Source organism: Nylanderia fulva, unplaced genomic scaffold (genome assembly GCF_048542155.1).
Source record: "Nylanderia fulva isolate GAGA-0341 unplaced genomic scaffold, ASM4854215v1 Scaffold5, whole genome shotgun sequence".
Taxonomy (NCBI): domain Eukaryota; kingdom Metazoa; phylum Arthropoda; class Insecta; order Hymenoptera; family Formicidae; genus Nylanderia; species Nylanderia fulva.
This window is the reverse complement of record NW_028190587.1, coordinates 821,601-847,860: the sequence shown is the minus strand read 5'-3', so window position 1 is coordinate 847,860 and position 26,260 is coordinate 821,601. Positions and strand designations below refer to the sequence as shown.

At 39.6% G+C, this 26,260-nt stretch overlaps 1 protein-coding gene across 6 annotated transcripts in view; it reads left to right on the top strand.

The window, feature by feature from the left end:
* Positions 1 to 26,260, top strand: part of Pgant9 (polypeptide N-acetylgalactosaminyltransferase 9) — a 208,535-nt gene that overhangs the window by 118,507 nt on the left and 63,768 nt on the right. For all 6 annotated transcript variants that reach the window (XM_085487107.1, XM_085487108.1, XM_085487104.1 and 3 more), the window contains 2 exons: positions 10,748 to 11,822; positions 14,332 to 14,530. In XM_085487107.1, the coding sequence (XP_085343233.1) occupies positions 11,573 to 11,822; positions 14,332 to 14,530 (449 nt within the window). In that variant the 5' untranslated portion in view covers positions 10,748 to 11,572. The remainder of the gene's footprint in view (positions 1 to 10,747; positions 11,823 to 14,331; positions 14,531 to 26,260) is intronic.

Here is a 26,260-nt window from a genome sequence, read left to right as displayed (position 1 = left end):
ATCTGACAGGCGCGTTGCGGAATTACCCGCGTATTGCCCGAGGGTATCTGCACCAACGCTGTGGAATCCACCCAACACATCCATCCCCTTCTTTCCCTCGCTCACTCATCCCTCTCCCTTCTCCTCCTCCAGTATGTAAACAGCAGATTCTCCACTCTTCTCGTTTTTCTTCCCTCGCAGAATGTCAGGGTAACAATGGTCGCGCGGACGCGCGCTCTCTCCGCGTATCAGAGCGGAAAGACGCGTGTATAACGCCCTGTCGGGAATACAGTCTTGACGTAACGCCGCTGCCAACGGCATCGCTATACCCACCACTATCACGCGTCCTGCATTTTTCCAGCTTACACTCTTCATCCGCGCGCGAAGATGAGACAAAGCGACGAGGCCCCTAATGCAAAAAATTGCCTCGCCGAGCGACCCAGACAACCTCGCGAAGAATATTTACCCTTAACACTTGCGTCGCGAAGTTATTCTTTACGAAAAATATCACTCCTTCTCTTCCCTCTCTCTTTTCCCAGAAAAATCTCCTTTATCATTTTTATTTTATACGTGTTCTACATGTAAATGACGATTTTCAATTCTTTGATTTCGCCGTGACGAGCTTAAGTTCATTTCGACGATCCGCTGATGGTCCGTGACTCGATGAATAAAACATACTGTGTGTATGCTAACGCGTAGGTGACACATATTCTAAATGTATTCTATTTCTAATTCCACCAAGGCGCAGAGATGAGTGTCGTCTCGGACTTTCTCTCTCTCTCTCTCTCTCTCTATCTCGCTGCTAGCTGTAGCGTGAAGCGATATATTCATTTGAAACGGTACGTCTCGCAAAGGGACACGCCGTGGGTTCGCGCGACGACTCTAAATTCGGTCCTTCGTATACTGTACTGCTCCACTTTACTTTAGTTTACTCAACGGAATTTCGCGCGCGCGTTTTCGCGAACCGCATGCACACACACACACTCTCTCTCTCTTTCTCGTCGCCGGGTGTGGATCACTCGGTTACAAGAACCGCGGCGCGGGACATTTGGCCACGGACGAAGCGTAGTTGGGAACTCTCGAACGGTGCAAATTCGGACACACCGACTGAACACCGAGTTGACGTGTATTTTCGGTGAGACGTGACCGGGCTGCGCCAAGCGTTTCCTTTTCTGCAGGAAAGTCGCCGGGACTGTATGTATGTACTACTCCGCTGGTGTTTTAGAGAGGCTACGTATAGCTGCAATCGCTGCCTTTTAATGCTACGGTTGCATCATTTCGCGAGCGTTGCGCTTGCACTTACGAGAGCTTTAAACGGGCTATCGCGGCTACTTGGTGAACCCGTGCTAGCATTTGAATACCTCAGTATAGAGGATAATATACGATCTAGCTGTATTTACCAGAATAATCTGGAGTTTTGAAGAAAATTTCAGATATAAGAGTGAGATATTGTATGTGAATGTTTTGTTCAATTTTTACGACTCTCCGTCGAAAATGATTGACTTGACGTAACTGTTGTAGGAAATCATTTTCGTACGTGACACGGACGATATGAAAATATAATATCGGTATCGCCGATACCAGAATAAATTTGATGCAAAGCGCACCTGTCTCTACACGAGGCACTGATCTATGCGCGTTAATTAAAAGGTGCTTTATCCCGCGTGCATGGCAGCTGTGTAAACGCCATATTTCCACGTCAATCGTTTGAACACACGTATACATACACACATGCACGCACTTACATACATATTTCTAACGAGGAATATCGGAGCGCCGAATGGTCCACCGCAACGGAACGCGTTCGCGGCTCTGATCTCGTCTTCGAATCACGTTTGCTACTCCAGTCTCGCGAGTAATCAAAACGGACCGCTTGCTTCGATCTCTCGAGCCACCTCGCGCGAATTTACGCGCGACGCATCGATACTTCCCGCGCCGATTCTCATTCGATTTCGCGAGAAATTCGGGGAACGATCTCTCCGACGATTGACTGACGTGAAATTTTCTCGACGGAAAAATGGAGAAAGAGTACTATATATATTTTAGAGACGACGCCTCGTTTCGTTCGAATAATATTGCGGAAACCCGCTTCGTCTATTTTCGTTCGCTCGGATTCGGCAAGCATGTCGCGCAAAGTGTCAATCGAAGCAACGTCTGATATCTCTCGCGCCGGGATGGCAGCGAGGAATCCTCAGAATTTCTCTTTTCGGGAAAGTGACAATTTCCCGTGATATCGAACCCCGCTACGCTTCCATTCTGTACACTCTTTTTGCCGCTGTACCCCGTTCGTCACCGTAGATATTCAATGACAGTTCTCGAAGAGAGAACGATTGCTTTCCCGATCATGAGCGTCCGCAAGATTTTTTCCAAGAGGGGGCCATGATTAAAATTTTTTTTTACGTCTTATTTTTTATTTTTCTTAATTTTTTAAATTTAATTTTTTAATTTTTATTTTTATATATATATAATACAAAGTCAGTTTATCGTTTTTCCCCGCAGGGTTTACAAGGAGTTTTTCGAAAGAGTGTTCCCGAACTTTTATAGTATATTCTTTCCACTTCGTTTTATCCTGACGACTTTACAAATCCAAGATCCTTTTCCTCTTTCTCCTTAACCTTCTCATCTTCTTCTTCTTTCTTTAATTAATCCTGCCTCATTTTTTAAATATTAAATATGCAAATAAATTCCAACGTTTATTCAAAAGGAGCAGAGCAAATGTTTAATTCTTTTACCGATTTCAAGAGAAGGCGAATGTCTCCTATTGCCCCTCTTTGCGGACGTCAATGTTCCCGATCTTCTCGCTCGAGACCTCGCGTCTCATCTCTTGCATCTCGCGAATGTTAATGACGCATCGAAGCTTGATCCTGTCTCTCGTGGAGCGTAAAACGCGCGTATCCGTGGCAGCGCATATCGCGCTCGCGGGCCTCTTGATTTACGACGCATGCCTCGCGAACCGCGTATCGATTCTCTCATTCATAAACATTCCACGTAGAATCGCGGCGCAAATGCCGTCGTTCTGCACACACCGCGCGCGCCATTAATTGCGCCGAGCCAATAAATACAGAACGCGCGCGTCTCCCTCTCACGGTGTCTGAATTGCGCGCGATTCCGCAAAGCGCGATTCCACCAGCCGGAGAGCGGTTTCCTTTGGCGTTCGAGCGCGCAACTCGTCGAGCATCGGTGTTAATTCGATGAAAATTAATTAGTATTGGCCTCGAGGAGCTTTGGCGCTCCCGGGTCTGTGAAATCGAGCGCGAATCGTCCCACGGGCGAGAATTTGATTAGCCGCGCCATAGCGTCGCGCTCGGCAGACTCGAACCGAGTTTTCATCGAACCGCAAAATTCATCGTTAAGATCTCGCCGATCGATTCTCTAAAGGTATTTCTCTCTTTTGTTCCTCCACGCGCTCATAAAATCTATAACAAACTTTTGAAAGAGAGCTTGTATTAAGTAATCTAGAAATGGAGAACAATGTACATATATTTTTTCTGCGAAACATTTTTTTTTTTATTTCTTTATTAACAAATTAATAAAAGAATACTTTTTTTAATTATATTGATATGCGGTGAAAATCTAGGAAAAAGAGTAATGTTGATAATTGATAAAAAAATTGTCGTTTTAATTGAAAAAGCACGGTTGTATCTGAGAAGTGCGTTGGAGCAGCTTTGCTTCTGGTGAACTGGTGAACGATCGATCGCGAAAATCCAGGCCACGATTTCCCATAATCGGTTGTAAGGCGACCACGAGGCGTCCCGGTGGACTGAAAAATCGTTAGCGCTTTTTACTTGGCCACCATTAGTGCGGAATTACGGTAGCGCGTCGACAGGTTCGTAAGGGTCCGGAGTCACGTAATAATTTCTTGCGGCTTCTCATGACGGCCTCGTGACCTCTGACCTAACGAAATGGGCGCGCGTGACTCTTCACGCATCGCGCCCAAAATGTGGTTTACTCAAGTAATCTGTCTGTGTGTGGTGGTATCCTTTGAAATCGGAGCTCGTGATAAGCGATCATTTGTCAAGAAGTCCGACGTAATCTAGCCAGCAGCATGATGGAAGATTATAGCGGCCTCGTATGATTCGTTTAAATGAAACAATAATTAGCAAACCTCGATTAGCTTGCTGTCGAAATTTTTTCGCACGTTAATATTTCTTCGCGAATTGTCTGACTGTTAAATTATTAATGATGGATTTCATTAACATTAATGAATTTTCAACCTTAATTTTATTATTTTCTTCTTTCTTTAAATTTATTTAGAGAAAAAATAAAAAAGTGATTAAAATATAGTTTAGAAACAATATAGTATTATAAATCATATTAAGTTCTTTGTATATCGTAGTGCGGATTTAACAGTTTAATATTAATTTACCGGTTTAAAAGCGAATCAATCATAGTCACGCACACGTGTTTGCTCTCTCTGTTTATCGAATTATAATCTTAAAATCATATATCCTTTCGCAAATCAGCTACCGTCATTAAAGCATACAGATTCTACGGCATTTAGTGCGTGCGTAATAAATTCCGTATCTATTTTCTTTATTAGTTTGATGAGAGAGCGAGACAGAAAGAGAAATGTAATTTCTACGAGATTACCAAGATCTTCACGGCTTAATGCGGCGAGTCGAGAAAGGAATAGGCGACCGCACAAATGCACGAATTGCGACGTGAAAGATAAAGCAAGGAACTAGCACGGAGGATAGTATCGGAGGGTATCCCTTTCTCCCTTCTCTCCCCATTTTCACCCCAAAGAACGTGCTCATTTGGCGGAAGTCCAGTCGATGTCTGCATGCCCGAAACGTCCATTACTCCATTAGCGGTTACCGTGTTAACTCTTTATTGCTTCACGTTGTGAGCCAACGTTCTCCATTGTCGGGGTAGAGATACGGGTAGGCAAGGAAGGAAGATGGGGGATGGGGGTTAATGTCCACATTTCCTCAGATTTACCGTGAAACCGCTTCGGTACCGAGTTTCACAATCCTATAATACTGGATCGCACATGTGACGCACGCTCTCACGCGTTACACAATCTATCGTGTTATCAGGTTTACCCATCGACACTTTTATGTTACCATCTTGTGTATGTTGCAGCATATATGAATGAAAAAAAAACTGTTGTTCTTTACAGAATGCATACATATACATTATAATGACATTTTATTACTATCTCTTTATCAGTAGCCTCGGGAACTGTGCATTTTATTCGAAACGATGTTTGAAATTTTTATATAATTATTAGAAAAAAAATATGAGAATGGTTTTTTGTTGCGATTAATAATATTCGCTATAATTATTAAAATAAAATTAAAAAATGCATTAGTTCGGTACAAAGAGAGAAATATACTTGTACACATATACAATACATTTTTTATTTTTTAATTAAAATAATTTTCTTCAATAATTTGTTCAATTATTTTTTAAATTTAATGTTCAATTATTCTTTTTAATTTAAAAATATATATAAAAAATTTTGTTAAATTTTACAAATACATTTTTATAAAAGTATACATATATTTATTTTTTAAATGGAAGTAATTCTTCAACGATAGAGAGCTCGCTGCGCGAAGCGCCGCGGTAATCCGTGACGCGGCGCAATTATTTTCCTGATTACCAGATCCGCGACACGTGGTCGTTTCCGGCGACGCAATTTCGTGCGCCGTCGAGCTCGGAAAATTTCTTCGCTGTCGAATATGTTCCTTTCGCCGTGCGGCGACGTGCAAGCAGATCCTGCACTGAGTTTTGCATAATATATGAAGTGATGCATCTTAAGGACGTATAACGGCGGTAACGTTCATGCAAATTTCCATCGCTAAGCGGCGTGGCACGGAATTTCAAATTTTCGCTTTAACGGAATTTTAGCCATGAACGTTAATTCTGTATTTGTAAATCGAGGTGGTTTTAGGCATTTAAGCCCGGATGGAAAAATTATTAACGTATAAATTACCAAGTTTGTAATTTCTTGTAGATTGTACTGTCTTTCGAGATATTGTGGTATTTTAAATAATTGTTTCTATCTTTTCACGACAGGACACAGTTACATATATATATAGCACAACGTTGATTAATTTAATGCAGTGAATAATTTAATGCTATATAATTTTGTCAAAGAACGGAGAGACAGGATTTCCGCCCTTTGATTTAATTATTTAATTGCACCGAAATGCGCTTTTGCAGAAAGTTTGAAACATTTCAATGCTATCGCTGTAGCATTATTTATAATTCGTTTCTTTATTTATCAATTCAGTTTAATAATCTACGTCATTTACAGTAATCTGTTTTTATAATTGGACTATATATATAGCTTGGAATGCTTAGTTTAAATTAATGAGAGCAATAAAGCAATAACATCTAAAATGTATATCTAAAATATTTCTCCTTTTCCGATTGTTCTTCGGATTCTCTTACACCGAATACACGAATGTTATCGATTTGAGAACTCATGCAGATTTGAAATCCTTCCCGTGATTCCTTTCCCTTGTATATTCCGAGCTCACACGGTATCGCCGCAAGGGATTTCGGCCGACTTATTTTCTTGGTCCGCGACGCATGGACTAGAGAATGCCGGTTTCTGTTGTCTATCCCACGGATATATCCCTCCTTCGGTTCCTTCTGTCTCGCGTGTGTCCGCGTCTCTCGAGTTCCTTTTCCATTTTTCTCTCGAGCGCGTATAGAGAAATATTTAGATGCGCCATACGGCGAGGTTTGTCAACGGTGAAAACAACGACGGGTCTTTATATTTTTGCATGGGAACATGAAAGATTGTCGATCTTTTTAAATTTCTATCTTAAGTGACTCGCGCGGGAAGAGTAGAATGCATTTATAAACGCTTTTAGCGAGGCTTCGAAATTTTATTATGCGGCCATTAACGATCGATATTTGATCAACCCATCGATCGCATTTCGCGATATTATTATTCAGCACAAAATTGCTGTGTATGACTGCAACTTTTACGAATTATTTAATGCGTCTATCTATCGTTGGAAAAACACGCGGAATCGTTACGTACGCGGATTGCTATACAGAAATCAAATAAATGGAGCAATAAAAGTAGGCAATAAATAAATGAAGTGTGCGAAGAGCAAGAAAAGATTTATTTCTTGCTCATTGACTGCTTATTAAGGAAAAAAAATTGTTTGAATAGAGAGACGATAAAATATGTGATTGGAGTGAAAAAGTGGATTATCATTGTGCCTAACTATCCATATTTGACGTTACTTCGATAACGCACGTGTCGCATACACGCTGCCGATATTATCGAACGTGATTGGCATTCCTTCCCCGTGCCGAACATTTCTCTTCGAACGTTTATCGCCTTTCTATCCTCCAAGCGATTCATTTAAAGACGGATAAAGAATCCAACCATTGTGTTCTCGTTTCATGTCGGCGGTAGACTCGTAGCGAAAATAGAACCTAACCCAAATAAACAGTGACACGCGAGCACGATGTTATCCTTCGTAGTAGCTCGGTGTAACTTCGTTTAACACGAAAGGGCGATGGCGCTTGCGGCAAAATTTACGAAAGCAAGCTCTTACAAACGATGAATATACTCTTCCTTCTCTACTTCGTTTAACCATCTGGCGTTGTGTTAACACTCTCATTTAAGAGGTAAATATATTTAATTAATTTGCTAATCTTTTACCTACAATAGAGCTCTTTGCGTACACACAAAAAATACCTTTAAGAAATCGGAAGAGGAGATACTTTTCTTTTTGAATTGCGCGATACTATATTTTTTTAGTCATATCTGTGAGATTTATTCAAAGCTGTGTATAATTAAAAAAACAATATAGAGAGTACGGATCTGAATAAAGATGCACAAAGGAGGACTATTTTTTAATGCGAGGAATATTTTAATTTCAAATTTTGAATCGCGACACATGGCGCAGTGTTATTTTTTTCCTCTTTCAAAGTTTCATTTTAAGACTTTATTTAATTTCTCGTTATTGTTTAACTTTTTCTTTTCACAACAACTCCACAGTAAATTAAATTTGTGTCTTCTGTTTACCTTATTCATTAATTTCGCATCGCGATTATTATTTTTTATCATATAGTTGTGTTTACCCTTTGTTGTCGCGTACGTTTAACTTGAATTCAACAATCTCTTACTCTCGGCGTTATCAAAAGAATTTTCTTTGAGATCCCGAAATACAGTCTATTCCAGGAGAAAAATATATTGCATCTTCAACTCTTATCTTTTTCTACTGCCATGACGGGAGATGCTACACTTATGCTACTTACAGTATATTTACTGCCAGATCGTAAAGGATCATAAAGGAAAGAAAAAGGAGGTTTTTCAACCCGATACATCGGCTGGCGTTTTAGAGACGAGGAGCAGTAAACTCTTTTACGGAAAAGTGTCTCCGATAGTAACGACCACTAAAAAGCGACCATGCCACTTCGCCACGTACGGTTCTGGCAAAGCTAGAGAGCCAGACTACTTTCGCACTAACGTTTCTCCAGAGCCGCACACCGCTTTCGAACACGTGTCTACTCGAGACAACGTTCTCTCCACTCGCTCTGAAAATGGAAAGAAGGCCTTTTTGAGGAAGATAGTATAATCTTCAGAGTTCTCTTATTCTGTACCGTCGAAGGCTTCTCTCGCGAGATTGTTCTTCTGCAGATCTCGAAATTTCTGATCCTTGTTTACGAAAGGTTTAAATTATTATCATCTTCAAGATGTTTCCAACTTAGCTATACCTTATATGAAAAAGGCACAGTTATTTATTCCGTCGATAAAAAAAAACTCCGTCAGAACTTGAAGAAAACTTCACATCTTATTACATACATATTATTTTATTAATTATATCAATAGAACAAATTATTGATAAACTTCTTTATTAATAATTAAGATAAAATAATTCCTCTTTTTGATCGCGAGCGATGATTATATATGAAACACACAGTGGCACACACAGATATAATTTCCTGTCAATCAAGATGCCTGCGCGTAAAGCTGACTTAACTGCACTTCTCTCGTCATCATATACATCCGTGTATCTGGATACATCGCCGGTTCGATCCGGTATAACGCGTCCTCGCGATACGGTTACGGTTGAAACGGTAAAACGTGCATGCACGCTTCTTTCTCCGCCTATGAATAGCGGAATGTCTCCGGCGCGTCTGAAAAGAGCGCGACACGCGCGAGTTAGCTTCTCTCCTTCGCGAGAGGGAGAGAAGAGAAGCGAGCTTTTCACGTCCCGAAATCTTTCCGAGGGTTGCTACGCGCGCGTGGCCATTTCATCGTTATATCCCGGTCCTTTCGAATGCAACCCTCGATTTTCCGATACGAGCAGACAACTTTGCACAATCTGCGAGATTGCGTGCACGCGACGACGGCCAACTTTTCCTTCATGGGGGCGATGCATTGCGCATAATGCAACGGTTGCACGTCCACTTATCGGCGCCCGATCGCGCGCTCCACGTCGGGAATATAATCATCTCGTCGCGTAATAGGCCCGGTGAAAATGACAGATAATATCCGCCGATCGTATCACGTTTCGGTTTAATTTACGCGGCCCTTGCATTCATTTATTCCTCTTTTTTGCGCGATTCAAATCGGTCTTTGATCGACACTTTTCACGGAGGACGGAGTATCGATCTGGTAATATCGAGCTAACACGTCGATATCGTCGATCGTTACTTTTATGTACGTGTGTAATCGCCCGTCTAACGTCGTTAACAAGTATGCCGCCGCGCTTCGTGTGGCCCAAAGTTTATAATTTCCTAATTTAATACAAAGTTAATAAAGTCCCGAGACGCGCGTATTTTCCAATTACTCGGTGCCGGGTTACTCGCAAGAACATATTTCAAATACACACGTTGAACTCTAGATTATAGATCGTTTAACGAGCGAGCAAGTTTACGATCATTCTCTTAATTGAGAAATTCTCAAGTCGATCGTATTTTCAGATTATCTCTCATTGTATAATACCATCTGGTGAGATAAGATAAATTGTTCAAACACAATTCCAAAGATGTGAATTTTGAAGCAAGACATTTTTATTTCCATTTAACACATAATCATAAAAAAAACTATAGATTTATTTATTCTTGATAAGTATTGAATAATTATATGTTAAATAATGGTATTAAATGTAAGGAAATATATAAATATTATGAAATATAATATAACCAATAAAATATATAATGAGATATCATATCGATAAAACTTTTGTTTTTCGCAATGTAATCCGTGACGCTAGATTTCAGAAATTGCTTGACTCAAATCTATGAAGACGAATCACTGAATAAATAAGGAAGCGAAAGTTCTTTGATGAGATTAAATCATTGTAGCTATTCATTATAGTATCTTTGAAGTTTAAAAAGTAAATAACTGTGAAAGCAAAATTTATTTCGTCGTGAACTTAATTCTCTCAATATCGAAAATAATTTTTTATATATAATCACTTTTACAACGATTCTAATATTATTCGATTAAAATTGAAAATATTTATCTAAACTTAATTATGAAAATTATTATCGTAAATAGTTATAAAAAGATCGAATATTAATACATGCACATATTGTATTTAAGTTTACGATTCTAAAATATTTTATTTTAAATTCATTAATGATTAAATAAATTTGACTAATTGTATAAATAGTTTTAAAAGATAATTTTATATTTTATAAATAAAGAAAACTTTTTGTTGCAACTCAGATATTTTTAATTTTATATTTCATTTTAGTCTTCATATGCATGTATATATATAGATAATTATTCGAGCACTTTCTCTTTTATTAATATCGACTATTTCTATTCTATGATTTACAGATATCAGAATGCGGTGATGGAAAAAAACATTCGACCTGAAAATATACATATCGCAACGGTACATATGTATGTGGATTATTAATCAGAAGACTATAATCATATCCACATATCTACGGACGCTATAACCCGTATTAATATTGTACAAAATTTTACGACGTTTCGTGTTGGAGTAAAAACAAACGTGACATATCGATCGCCAAACGTATCAGATTCTATCACACAAACCTCGATAAACGTTTGAAACGTTTGAATCTAAACTACTGCAAAATTAGTGTAACGTAATCCGTCGGTACAATTTATCGCATTTCTCTCGTGTGATACATCGATATCGAGAGATCGATCGATTTTCAAGAATAATTTACAGAAATGGACGATGTTCTGTGACACTTAGAAAAAGTTGCAAGATGTTACACGTCAGTCAGTCGTCTGACATTTTAGTATAAAATATCGCTCGTCGGAGAAGAGGACGCTGTAATTCCCGCTGTGGAAACTTCTGACGCGATCACTCGTGAAAGGGAAAGCAGCAGTTTTCCGTGCCGATCTCCTTCTCTCTTTCTCTCCACTCGCGCACACGATTAATTAACGTCCTCGATCCTCGGTAGAAAGGAGGAACTGATCTGGACCTTTCGACGTCATTCGGCGAGCCCGGTCGCAGGAAGGTCGCAGAGCCAGAGACGAGAGGATGTTGCTGAGGTAACACGACATTTCGAGGCCGCACGAGAAGCACGATAATCGCAGGACGCAGGACGAAGGTGTCGATAATCGCAGCAGGAGGCGGGCGAGTACGCGCACAAAGGAAGGAACGAAGAGGAGCCCGGACAGGAGATGGGCTTTCCGAGGAGAAGGTCGTTGTGGCTGAAGGTGGCGGTTCTGGCAACCGCCGTGTGGGTGACCGTCTGTTTCCTGCTCTACACCGAGGATCGGGCAGCCGCCGTTCAGGGGTTGGCGCCATCGGGGGTTGCGATGCCACAGCAAGCGAACGGCTTTGTGCCGCCCGCGGCGCCATTTAGAAAAGAGACGTCCGGGAACGTATTCAGCAACAGGGCGAAGATCAATCAGGCCGGACCGGAGCAAGGTAATTTTTGAAGCACTGTTTTTAAGCTCCGCTTTTTTCCCGTATTTCTTCTCATTTGTTCAATTTAGCGGGAGAGTCGAGCTTTCTCTGTGGGAATTATCTCGGTGAAAATAACAGATCAAAGTGACAACCTTTTAACGCAACCAAAGATAGACACGGGATAGGATGGTCGAGTCTGTTTCATTATTTTTCTGCATGAGCAATTATTTCTGATTAAATTTGACGTAAAAAACGCATCTTTTTTATTTATTTATTTTTTTTTTTTTTACGTAGAGATATGTGATGTATAGTGGCTTTATTTAATCTTTTGTCGATGCAACGTAGATGTACTGTGAGTGGCCACATGAATCAGGTCTGTTAGGAAACGGCTTAACAGGCTGACACATCACGCGGATTAGGTGCTAGTTCGGTCTTAATAAGCTGATAGATGTTCCTTGCGGAATGTATGGTCTGTGCATGAATCATACTGAGAATGTTAAGTTAGTTCGCGAGCCACCTGTGGCTCGACATCGTGTCCGATATTTCGAGACAGTTTTTTTAGGTATCAATCATTACAGATTCACCTGCTTACAATATTAGACAAATCGATAAGACACTATCAATTGCAAGTGAATACAAAAATGAGTATAAAGTTTATCGATTTCAATAACTTTAAAATATTTATAGAAAAACGGTGTAAATCAAATTTTCAAAATATTTGATTATTTCATCACAGATTTGTGTAAATTTTTTACATATAATTAACACATTTTTAGAACATTGCGCTTATTGAGAACTTTTACTTTTAATTATGAAGATAAGATTTTCAAATTAAGAAACATTTGATGATATGTCGATTCAAGAACACTTTATCTGGAAAAAATTAAAACTTCTACGCACGTTTTTTAAATCCTATTAATGTTTGATTTACATTTCTTGCGTGTGTGTTAATTGCACAAGATGGGAGTAAAATCAAACCGCAGGGAAGGAAGAATATAGATCCGAGAGTACGGCTGCATCCGAGAACCCTCAAAGACGAAAGTTCGTTCTCTCCGGGCGCCGCCACAGGCGCAATAAGGAACCCTTGGTAGTTCATCTCGCCGCTCTTATTGCCAGACGCGAAGTACGAATAGGGCTCTCATAGTACATGGATCATCTCGGCGATATTGTCGGTGGTTCACGCGCTAGCGAGCAACGCGATATAGGAAGGTTGCTTGTCTGTGAGCGGGGATCTCTTGAGTGATAAACCCAGACGTCTCGCTTGGTGGTGCCTCTCATGATCTCGCGTTCCCCAGAGGAGCCTTCACGTACTCGCGCGCACAAAACGACGTGTTAATGAATTTAAATGCCTCGACGCGCTAGAGAAACGGCCGAGGTTGAAAGTGAACGAGACGAAAGATGCTGCGTTTTCTCAAGGAGAAAGCTCCGTGTTTGGCTGGCGCAAAGCTACGGATGGGGTGGCGGTCGTGATACACGGCGCGAGTTTCACCGTCGAACTTCGTGGCGGGCCGGGTCGCGGCACTAAAGCAATTTGTCGTTCTCTTTATTGCCGCATCGTACACACCGGGGTACCAACTTTGTCGAGCGGGATAAAATTATTTTCGGGACAAGCGAGCGAGCGAGCGAGCGAGCCGACCGTATCGCGTACTTACCTCTGACTTTAGCGATGCCGCGGCAATATGGCGCCGGCAAATAAAACCGGAGTTTATGCGAGAAAGCTCTTAGAATAAGGCGTGTACCTTGACGCGCGGCTACGTCCCGGCTGGATGTGCTGAAAATTCAATTCCCGATTCCCTTTTTCTCTCTCTACGACGACGTCGCCGTCGCCGACACGTTCTTTCTTAACGTTGACGTTAAGCACCGTGCTCCGCTTCGGGCGAAACGAGAAGTGAAGCGAGATTAGCTGGAACTAAATCGAGTGCAATCGGATAAAATATGAACCACAAGTATGACGTAATTCTCAGCGTCGCTCGATTTGTCTCTCTATTTCGTCGAAATAATATTTTTACTTTCTTTCTTAATCAAAGTAACGGTATTCTAATTTTAATTAGGAAATCTCAATTTTCTTTGAATAAGTCTGCACTTATAAAAGCTTTTAATCTGTAGAATGTAATAAAATTTTTTTCTCGTTTATAGGATAATATATTGATTCGATAGGTCGTCCCGTTAATTTTTCCCATTATTGTTTAATCGGAAAGAAATTTTCATTTTAATTCTAAGCTCTCTGGAAAGGATGGATTGAATGAAAACGGGATAAAATTGAAAAGTACAAAAAAAAATGTTAAAACAAAAATATGGTTTATCGAAGCAGAGGAACTGAAGATACTAAATGTATTTAGTTTTTAATTTTTAATTATTTGGATAATGAAAATATTTTATAAAATTTTAACGTAAAATCGCTTAATAATTCTAATTGATTTGACGACGAACGATGATGGAAGCGATTTTTACGCTGGTTTATTATAATCAATTTATCAATATAAGCCAATATTCTGGTCACTCATTAGCGATCCCTTTAATGATCCTATAGGTGGTGGAGTACTGGCTGTACCACGGGATCCGGATGCTGTCGCACCCGGCGAGATGGGCAGGCCCGTGATACTGCCGACCAACATGTCCGCACAGACCAAGAAGCTGGTGGACGATGGCTGGCTCAATAATGCGTTTAATCAGTACGCCAGTGATCTCATTTCCGTGCACAGGTCCTTGCCCGATCCACGTGACCAGTGGTGAGTTCTATTCACGTAATATTGTCATGCGATAGTTTGTTTAGATTAATTGCTTGCGATATAATATTTTTATTCTTCAAAACAATTTAGTAGCTTCACGATGTTTTATTGAAATAATATCTCATGCAACGCGATATGTTGTTGCAATGGTATGGGGTAATGGAGTATATAACGATGAAGTATATGACAATAAAATTTTACTGGTAGTAAAATGTACTGCAAATTAAAGAATACATCCTAAAGATACGCGGTTTATTACTTGTAGAGACGCGATATCTCTTTCAGTATGACATTTGCCATCCGAGAAAACGGGAAATGTATGCAAAGTGAACATAGAAAGAACATATACGTTTAAACGTAACGAAATATTCTTAGTGGATGCATTACATCTGATGTGAGAGGGATACGTTGGTCCCTCCGGAGCACCAGAACCCCGGAGTAACAGCTAGCGGCATTTTTGCCGATCGAGGCAGATAGTCCGCGGTAATGCGTCGGAGAATCGTAGTCGTAAATGTTCCATGCCATTTTCTTTTACCGCAGATATGGCGGCATCATAACACGGTCGTTGATAAAACGCCATGGCCCGGAGATAGCGACCACGCAAGCTATCTATCTTGATCCTATGAGATACTCCCTAATTTAAATACATATATAGAAATAAATCGCAAAAAACTATATCATTATCGCGTACATTACGAATAATTTGAGTTGGCTTTTATTTTGCGAAAAATGCACAGAGAGATGCTAGATCCTGGGATGTTCAGTGCTGCGAGTGTAGAATTATTCACGAAGCAATGACCATTTACGGTGTTATGAAAACAAATTTTCTAATGGGGAGATGTTTGCATTCGCAATTTATTAATTTTCCCTGTATAAAATGAAATATCTTTCTTCAAAGGGATTTTATTTGAGTTCTCTTTCGAAAATTTATTTCGTCCTTGCTTCTTTCTTTGAAAAAAAAAAAAAAACATAGTTTATTTTATCCTACTTTTGAATAAAATATAATACTTTATTTTGATTATATATTTAATGACACATATTTACTAATTTATGGCGCGCGTAATTATAAGATATAATATTATTCGTTTTTATTTTGCAATAGGTATGATATTGAATATAGCTGTTAATAGAGTTTCTGTTAGATGTCGATATCATATGTACGATCGGAAATTACGTTTCTCTTTATATATTCTCTTGCATTTCGTCGTAGCAAAGTGGAATCTATTCAAGCGCAACGCATACGATCATGAAGGATATTAAAATCGGCTTTTGTGGGAAACGTTTCATCCGAGGCAACTGCGTGGAGGGATGCTCCTGAATAAAATATGCAACGATGTTGCTCGCGAGGAGCGTTTCTGAAGTAATATTGTAACGCAATGCCTCATGTAATTTGCATTGGTCCATTATTTTAATTACGGCGTCAAGTTAAACGCGTTGCTATTATATGTAAACATTTTCCTCGAACGAAGAAGTACAAACCTCCCTAATGCATACATATATGTATATATACACATATATGTATACATACATGTGCATACGTATATATGTGCGCTCAAGCTATGCTAATGACTCGCTATTTCGAATTCTTGTTAACGTTGCAAATTATTTTCCGTCTACGTCGCAAATACAATTTCACGGAGAACGTCCGCTCGCTTGCGCTACGTTTACTACGGGTACGTGTTACGTGTTGTTTAATTAATTGCGCTGTGCCTAATTTGTTGCGCGAGTTGACCGTAATAGTGTACGGCGAAAAGAGCGCGCGCGGGCGACGTAGTTCAGAAATTTAATCATCGGAAAACGCGTTCCCGGAAATTAATATATTGCCTCTACCTTGTCGCCGTCTTCGTGCTATATACGGAAGTTCTAAAATTTCCCTTTGGAACATTTCATTTATATTTCATCAAACGTGCGCTATCTTTTCTTTTATCTCGTATATTCGGTATTTCCTCTTTGTGGCACAGAAATATAATATATTCGTGTCAAAATTAAATGACGCATTTTTTAATATACACGAAAACAATACGTTTTTTATAAGCTGCTATTAAATATCGCCACCTATATATCGCGAAATATGTACAATCTTATTTATCTTTTTGTTGTCTTAGAAGTTTAGTGTCTCTTCCGAATTACATCGGACAATTGATCGATAATTTTATTGCGCGTACCATCGTAGATCGACGTGATTTATTCGGGCGAAATCGAGTAGGGCCGTAACTATACCGGGTCTGCGGTACGTCCGAAATATGTTACGTAGTGACCGTAAATTTTCGCTAAAACTTTGTCCCGGCGGCATCGGCGTCGGGCCGACCGCGGCAGCGAATTAACCCCATGAATATTAATTACAATTTACATGATATTAACCGACATTATCAGGACAGGTGGGCAAACTTCGTGGGTGCCTGTTGTTACTGACATACCGCGAGTCGCGTCCGTAACTAACGGCTTGGATAAGGGTGCCACCACACCGGCGCAGGTGCACTGTATGGTGCGCTTACAAACAGGTGTCCCTGATTTAGAGCCACGAGGATCGGTCACCAAGTTGATATTCATTACGAAGCGATTATGGGGTCACTTTAGAATTGCGATGAGAAACACTCGGAGCTCAAATAAAATCATAATTGTCCATCATTTCATTAAACATTTTGAAATGTTGCATATTATTGATATATATAGTCGTTTTATTAAATGGGAATAAAATGCAACCCCATCTGAATCAATGTGCATACATGTTTTATGCCGATAAATTGATTAAAAGGAGAAAAACGATGAAACGGTTATCCAATTAACAGGCAACAAAGAATAATAATTCAGTGTATTCGTAGCGTATTTATACACCTGCGGATAATACACGTGTCTCTAATTTTAACGTAACTTTGCACTTGTGCAATTTTCTTGTCAAATATTTCCCTTTCAGTGAGCGCACGATGCGAATGATCGCCACGGGCTCTTTTATAAAACGATGTAAATATTGCTTTTATCATTCGGACGCACGTTTTATTGTGATCGAAAAGTATATTCCCGACAGCTTAAACGATTAAATCCGGATTTTATTGAATTACCGATCATAGAGTCGAAATAATTAGCGATTACGATCGCGTTAGTTAACAAAGGTATAACGGGCATTTGTGGTTATTAATTAATAATTTAAACACCCAAGGGCTGTTGTAATTGCCGCGGTGGACCAATTATTTAAAATGGTCGTTATCTCCGCCACCGGTTACATATGGTTTTTTGAATATTCAATTAAGCAACCTTCAACAGCTCAATACGGCTCGCCAAATAACAGAAGACCACCTTTCGAATGGTTTAATTAATTTTACAATCGAAATATATATATAGCAAAACTATAAACTATAAAAAATACCAATTTCGTGGGAAACTAGAATTATCGAGTGTACATGACAAAAATCGATAAACGATTTGTCGATATCTCTAAACTATTGTTTTGTCGATTTGCAATATAGAATATTAGAGATGAAAAAAATGGCTACTATATAAAACCGATAAAAACTGTTTAATCTGTTTAATTTTATAATTTAGTTGCGCGTTATATATATATATATCTCTTTCTCTCTCTCTTTAATATAATGTTATACTCGGATGAGAAATAATTTTCGATATTAAACGAAAAAATTTAGGGATAACACCATTCAACAAGTTAGAGATTGATTCTCGTAGATTCGAAGATAAACAGAGATGCTTGAGTGACGTTGTGACGCGAGGAACGGAAAGATCAATGCTATTTTCCGTGAGGATAAGAAGTATGAAATGAGATAAAAGGTCGCTTTCCGCGGTTTTTCCGTCCGACCTGGTGGTTCTGCCCCACGGGTAGAGCTCCGCGGAAATAGAAATTTAAATATGCAAATGGCGAAACGTTCGGTTTAATAAGTTGCTTCTTCAGCGACTGTGAAATTCGCTTGCCAGGACTTTGCTTAATTATCACGTTACCAAACAATGAGAATCATCTTTGTGTTTTGAGTATTTAATTTTCCATAAATTGTCATATAAAGATATTTCCAATTTTTCGACAGACAGCGATCATCATTTTTGATAGAAAATCTTATATTAAATAAAATATCATATTCTTTAAAAATTCCATAACTAAATTCATGAAATATATTAAATGTATTTAAAAAATAAATGTATTTAAAATCACATTATATATTTTTACAATTTTAATAATATTAATTGTAGGTATAATTTATTTGTCTGTTACACAAAAATTCTTTTTAGATGTTTGCCTAGTATTAATATTAACTTTACAAATTTAATGTTATTAATCATTGATATTAATCGGAGTGATGAGTAATCGGAATTGCTTAATTCATTATATGTGACGTGTAAATTATAGCGGGTATTTTACACCATCTTTCATCTGATTGCAATTAACCCTTAATCCCTTTAATCTCCGAAATAAATTTACAAAGATGAAAATTCGAGTTTTACGGTTAATTTTCTGTAGGCGGCATAGCGGTCCGTTTCTCATTAGCCGAAAAGTTTTCTTGTCTAAAAGTACATCTCCTTTCGAAGCGTCGAAAAGACGAAGGAAAATTGGCGATGTCGTTCTGTTAGATAAAAGAAAGAAAAGAGATGGGGAGAAGCGATATCTAGCGAGAGTTCAACGAGGACTTATGAGCGACGTATAATAGTTCGCATCTGCCAGCAATTTCTTGAAGAAAGCTCTCGTTGCTGAAGCGGCTATTGTCATGTCGTTTATTGAAAAAAAAAAAAAAAAACATAAATCGATAATGCTGTGCGTAGTTGAATATCACCGGATATATAAATACAAAAAAATATATAAACAAGATTATTTTTATGATATTCAACTCGAAATTTTTAAACAAAATTTTCTCTTTATTCATTGCTCGATTAAATCGAAACATGACTGTTACTATATTAATTTTTAATCCCTCCCTTTGTTAACAAATAAAATTCTGTTAAAATATATTGGATTTTTATTTTTACATTTGACCGATGGACGAATAAAAAAGAATAGAAACGGATTATCAGATTTGTTACACGATTATCGCGATCGATAAACTCGTCTTTTACCCTTTCTCGTAGTCGTCTGGAAAAACGCGTCCAGCAAACACGTCGTAATGCGATTCCAGCGAGGCGTCGACCACCCGTAGGTGAAAACGCGTGCAAGAGGTAATGAAAAAATATGTGCCGGGTTCCGGCTTGGTTTCACCGCTTGATTTCCGTATTCGCGTAGCGGGTTAACGCGAGGCGCCAATATTTTTCAATTACGCGTCGGCCCGGCTTTATTTAGTTTGCTTGCCTGCCGGCTCGCACACGAGCTCGCACTTAGATTAGATTAGGCACCTGTTTTTTAAACGCGCCCCGAGATTTCATTCGACCGAGAGAGCGAATGGAGCGAACGGAAACGAACGGGCGACGATTGATTATTCCGTTATCGCAAATAATAAAATCGGCTTTCGATGAACGCTCCGAAGAAACGATCTCGTTAGCTTTCATCGCTTGTCAAATCGAGAAACAATGTCTACTCGTATTTGTTTGATTTATGCTGTAAACTCTTCGGTGATCTCGCAGCATTTAACATTCGAAAAAATATATCATATGTATATATATCTTTCTATATACATAATGATGTTTTGTAATATCCAAAAATGAATTAATTAAAATTATATAACTGTGCTTTAATTAACTTGCAAAAGTCATTTATAAACGTATTCTTAAATAAGGTTTTGTGATCCATTTTCATCATATAAATTAAAAAAGTTTATTATACGATTAAAAAGTATTAACACCAATCTCTTCAAAATTAAAAGAAAAATAGACTATAGAAGATTAAAATAACGAATACATTATCTATCAATTGAATAATTAGCTTTTGAATCGTCATGATAAATTAAGACAGCGAACACTAATAGATTATAGCCGAAAATAACGAATACAATCATCGTCTATCAATTGAATAATTAGCTCTTGAATCGCCATAATAAATGAAGAACATCATAAATTGTCTATTATACGATTAAAAAGTATTAACACCAATCTCTTTTCAAAATAAAAAAAAATAGACTATAGAAGATTAAAATAACGAATACATCATCTATCAATTGAATAATTAGCTTTTGAATCGTCATGATAAATTAAGACAGCGAACACTAATAGATTACAGCCGAAAATAAGGAATACAATCATCGTCTATCAATTGAATAATTAGCTCTTGAATCGCCATAATAAATGAAGAACAATGCGTACACATACACACATCGCAGTTTGGAAGAGTTATTCGCAAGGCGGAAGAGAAATTCGCGAGTGTCCCCGTGTGTCCGATGCGTCATCCCCGACCGGAAGGAATAAGTTGGCGTAGGAGCCAAATCGCGGCAAGAGTGTAAAACGATTTCGAGCTCGAGGCTGTGGGACCATTGTATGCGCGCCGGCTGGAAATCCACTCGCGAGAATCCATTGTGGCCGGGGCGGCTTCCACAGGATCTCGTCGCTTCCGCAGGAACGCCGAGAACGACTACCGTTGACGTAAACGTATTCCGGACCCGGACTGAAGATACCATGCCTGAATAGTTATTCCTAGGCCGCTACTTGACATTCCTGACAATTCGTTGCGAATCGTCAAGTGTTTTTGTATCTTCAGCTCGACGTTAATTTGGACTGGGATCACGCTAGTCCTAGATGGCGAGTCTTGGATCCTGACTTTTCTATAGGATAAAAGATCTCGTCTTTCTCATTGTACGCGTAATCGGTTGCGCCGCGAACAACCACAACCGATTCGAGTTCAGCCGAGGATGGAAAGTCGTCCCCACCTACTTCCACGTAAAGTATACAGAATTTGGTTGCGCGGTATGAAACTCGCGACCGAGGAAAACTTTCCGAGTTACAGCGGGAGAGAAGATAAGGACGTCGAGGAGCAAAGAAGAGGGCGCGGGCGAGGAGAGAACCGTTCCGAGGGAAACTAAAGTGCACTCACGAGGACGAACGCCCTTTCGCGTCCTCCCGCTCATCGGGCACGCCCGGGTCACGACTGCGGTTCGCTCTGCCGCATTCGCGTGTCTATCACTCGGCCCCGAAAAGTACACGGCGGTTTCCGGAAACGCGCGGGCATCCACCGGCCCGGCAAGTTTTACGATCGCCTAACTACCAGCTAATTTTCGTGTTCACGGCGCTACGTTCGTTACGCTCGCCGAACACGATGCGGCTTCGTGCGGGAAGGAAAGTTAACTTTGCGCCCTCGCCGTCGCGACGCCATTGCCCCCATGGCGAAAAATAGCCGCCTTCCGAAGGGACTGGTTGAACTTGTTAGACTCGACGTTATTAGAGCGTCCCGCGTTAGGGACCTCTGCCCCTGTTTTACGAAAAACTCGGAATATCGAGAATCCGTGTACTATCTCTATCTCGTGAATGTGTTTATTACAGAATTAATAGTTTCTGATAACGAAAACACACAGCATAATATTTGCACAATTTTTTTTTAAAAGATTAAAGTTTGTTTAACTGAAAACTATAATTAATAGTGAAAGCAGATGAGATTGAAAATAGATTGATATTTCTCTCTCTCTGTATTTGCCTGCGAAGAAAATAAAAAAATTATATGTTTGATCGTAATGTCGATGCAGCTTATTTGTTGAATAAAAATACACAAGAAAACAGTGGGATTATTTAAACGAGTAAACGGTAGATTACACTTTTTCATTTTCGGTTCGGGACCGTGATGCTAGGCTAGGAGATTGTCTTCTCCAATATGGCGCTCTATTCCTAACTAGTTCACCTTAATACCCATTACCCCCAGGATTAAGTTAAGTGAAAGCGCCTTATCGCCTTAACGATGATCGACGTCTACGATCTCACGCCCGAGATTGTTAAGTAAGGCTCTACGTGTTAGCGATCGAGATCTCGTCTTCGTTTATCGAAGGTTAAAGTCGACAACAACTCAATTATCGGTGTTTCGCAAAATTTGTTACATGTTTGTTCCGAGCTAGACTAGCCGTCCCGTCATCCGCCCTCGAGATTATTAGATTACAAAGGACTATACTCGGAGGGAGCTAGAATTGCAATTACGGTGATTACTAAAGAAAATTAATCGACGTTCGTTCGCCGATCACTTAAACGCGTCTGGCCGTTTAATCATAATCCAAGATTATTCTCGTAGCAAATTGAGGAAGGAACGGCTTTTATTTCGTTCATAAGCGTAACTATACGGAGGAAATGAGCGGTTCAGAGTGGAATGAACTTTAATCAATTTCAAGACGAGGAAGAATGCGTCACAAAGTAAAATTTACATCTAATTTCTGTTAAAAGCTCATGTCGAGATCGTTGAAAACAAGAGAGAACGCCAGTCGTTAAAAACTAAGTATGCTCGCAAATCTCGTTTCACGAGAGTTTATATTCTTTTCTTTGGCGCTTGAGACCTTTTCTTTATCGTACGTTAAATATGCAGTACGGTTTATACAGCACTGCATTTTAAAGTATTCAAACTAGCATTTGTATAGAAAAAAATAAGCTTATAATAACTTTCGAAAATCAGGAAATTAATATTCTCTCCATACCTACTTCTTAGTATGTATATGAAGTTTTTTTAAAATTCTCTTTACGAATATAGAGATTTTAACAATATGTATATATTACAATAATATAACGTTACTGCAATTTAACCCAGTTTATATAATTAAAGCAATCGATTCGAAAGAATATTGGATTAATTAATAAAGTATCTTAGCGATATATTTCTTCAAATTCTTTGCCTTCGAGCTTTTATTCTTGTCCGAAAAATAAATAAAAAGTTAAAGATACGAACTACTTTTTTCCTAAATTATTTACAAGCGTAAATATATCGATGGATGTGGGTATCTAGAGTGAAAATTTATTATGTAATCTCGAGACGGTTTTGTATAAATAAATATCAAATCTTGCTAAATTTAACAGGATTCTCTGTCACTGCATTCAATCACATTAAATCCATAATCACATTTCGTCCTTCCATCTCGTCGCACGTTCTCGATGTTTGCACCGATGACACTCAGCGTTCTCGATAACGCATTCCTGAAATCTCCACCAAGACGTCTCCTCGTCCATGATATACGGTCGCGACGTTAGGGGTTTCAAACATCCTCTCTCTCTCTCTTCGTAGTTACACCATATCTTGCCATCCTCTGGCAACTCCTCGAAATACTCGCAAAGCCCGTAATTCCGACAGGAATCGCTACAGGCGTCTCTCTTCTTTCTCTTTTTTTTCTTCCCTCGCGAAACGTCTCGTATACATCACCTCCAGGAGTCACCTCAGAGGTAATTGGATTTAGTGCGATTTCCTGAATCCTGTCTCGAGCTCTCCCTCTTCCCGCATGCCGATTTCAGGATTCGAAGACACTTTCGAATCGATGGGCCACGTCGAACGGGTATCGTGAAACTCTCCCGAGATGCGACGGATCGAAGGGGGTAGCTCGTAGGGGTCAGACTCGAGTGATGGGAGGCCAGCCAGCTTGACAAGGGTATCTCGTATCGCGAGAATCCGAAGCTTTTGCGGAGTGGCAAGTGGGGGTTGGGAAGAGGGAGGGTTTTTGCGGGGTGGTTCGATCGCAGGGATTCGTGAGCGGACGAATCAAGATAGCTGGCTGGAAGAATAAAGTGTTGCGAACCCCGCCGGCTGTCAGCGAGCTTCTGCCGAGCTGATTAGGGGTGACTGCAAAGAGGATCTCCTCTTTTGTTTGCCCGCGCGGGATTGCATTTTGTGCGCGTGATGAAGTATGCGCGAACCACTTGACTGTTTGCGGCGGGTATTATTTTTCTTCATTCTTGACGGAGAGTCGGGGAGAACGAAATATTTTCCAGAGATAAAACTATTATTAAACGGCGAAATAAAATATGCGGACTTTATTTTTTTATTCGGAATATGAGACGTCGGATTATTATTTAACCGCGAGCTTAACAATAGTCATGAAATTTTTCAGAGTGAAATAATGCCGAGCAAAGCCTTTCGAAATAAGATGCATTGTTCATTAGATATAAATGAATATAATACAACAATTAGTGCGTCGAGTGCAATCGAAAACAATGCTAATTGCTCATTTATCTTTTACATCTTGAACATCGATCTGATCATATCAGCTAATGATATAATGCGGTGGAAAAAAATGTTCCAACTTCTCAAAGTAAATTGCTGAGGCTAGTAGGCGGAACGGCGGCCTCGAACAGTTTCAGACCCGCAGAATTAACCCAGACTCTTGGTTAATTAGCATTATCTGCCGCCAGGTCGGGAAATTTCCTTTGCGAAACGTCCAATTAAGCCGGCAGGACAGACAATGGTCTGTCGCGAAATTGCATCGTCAAGGATGTATACAATCTTACATACGTCCGACGACACGCACTTATAAACGAAATTGCGAGCGAGGATAGACACGGAAAGAAAAAAAAAAACGTACGGAGAAAGAGAGAAAGATGTCTTTGCTGAAAGACACTACGCAAAGACGGGCGGCTATTATTCGCGCTTTAAAGAAAAGGAGAAGAATGACACGGAAAGATGCGATAAGACAGCTAGAGAAGAAGAACGTTAGTGGGATGCGGAAACGAGAACACATATGGTGAATAAAAAGGACTTGGCGATACGTATAAGATATATCTCTCTTATTGTTACAAACGAGACAGAGAAGGAGAGAGGAAAAAAGAGAGACATGGCAGGAGAAGAGGAAACATCTGGATGTTCCTGCCTTCGTTATTTGATCTCGAGGACGTGCATTGTACTGCTCGTTCATCCTGGCATTTTCATCTCGAAATTAGGACGTCTCGCTATGCGTCTTGCTATGCGTGTATTATGGCCACTGCAACAGCGAGTCCATGACACAATGTTCCGCGTTTTTTGTAATTGTTGGATGTCTACAGAATTACGGAAAAATATCTAATGAAATCTCTTTTCCCTTTGCATTATTTTCTTCTGTTCGTTACAAGTCTCTCTGCGACATCAGTAATTTTATATGTATTTTTCAAACGAATACAACCTTTCGAAGAAAAATATCAATAGACTCAATTTGCTTTCGATCCTATCAAGTTTGTAGGAAAATTCTCTCGATATACGTTAATGAATATTTGTGAAACCATATTTGTGCATAAAAATATTTATCATCTTATTTGTATACACTTTACCTACTATTTGATATTATTTTTCAGTACTACTTTGTATCGCAACAATAATCACGGCTTCCTCGGTTGAAAAGCGAATCCTCTTTTCTAATTGCCCACGCATTATATACGCTTTCGAAGAGACTTGTTCTATTAGATTTAAAATCAATGAAAGCCGAGATAATTTATGTCGCGAATTGTTGACACTGAGATATTAATTTCATAACGTTCGCACTTCGATCTCGCCATTATCCGCGATTACACCATCAACCAATTACAACATGGCGCACCGTGTACATAATTATCGTCGAAGTGGCGATTTCTCGTACCTCGCGCTTCGTCGATCGATCATAGTTAATCCTGCGGGCGGCGGGAAATAACAAGAACGGCGGCAGCGACGTTAGCGGCGTGTTGCATTGGTGTGTTCGTAATCACGGCGCGAATACGTCGTTATATAGTGTTAAAGGGAAGAACCCGGCTCGTCGCGTGTCCCCGCTTGATGACCATACGTGTGGACGCACGCGAAACAGGCGGATGAATGGCGGTGATTCTTTTAAGGCCACTTTACATGCGACAATCTCTCTAAACACAGAGAGTTGCATAGTAAACTGCGCGAATTTCCATAATGAAATTAATGCG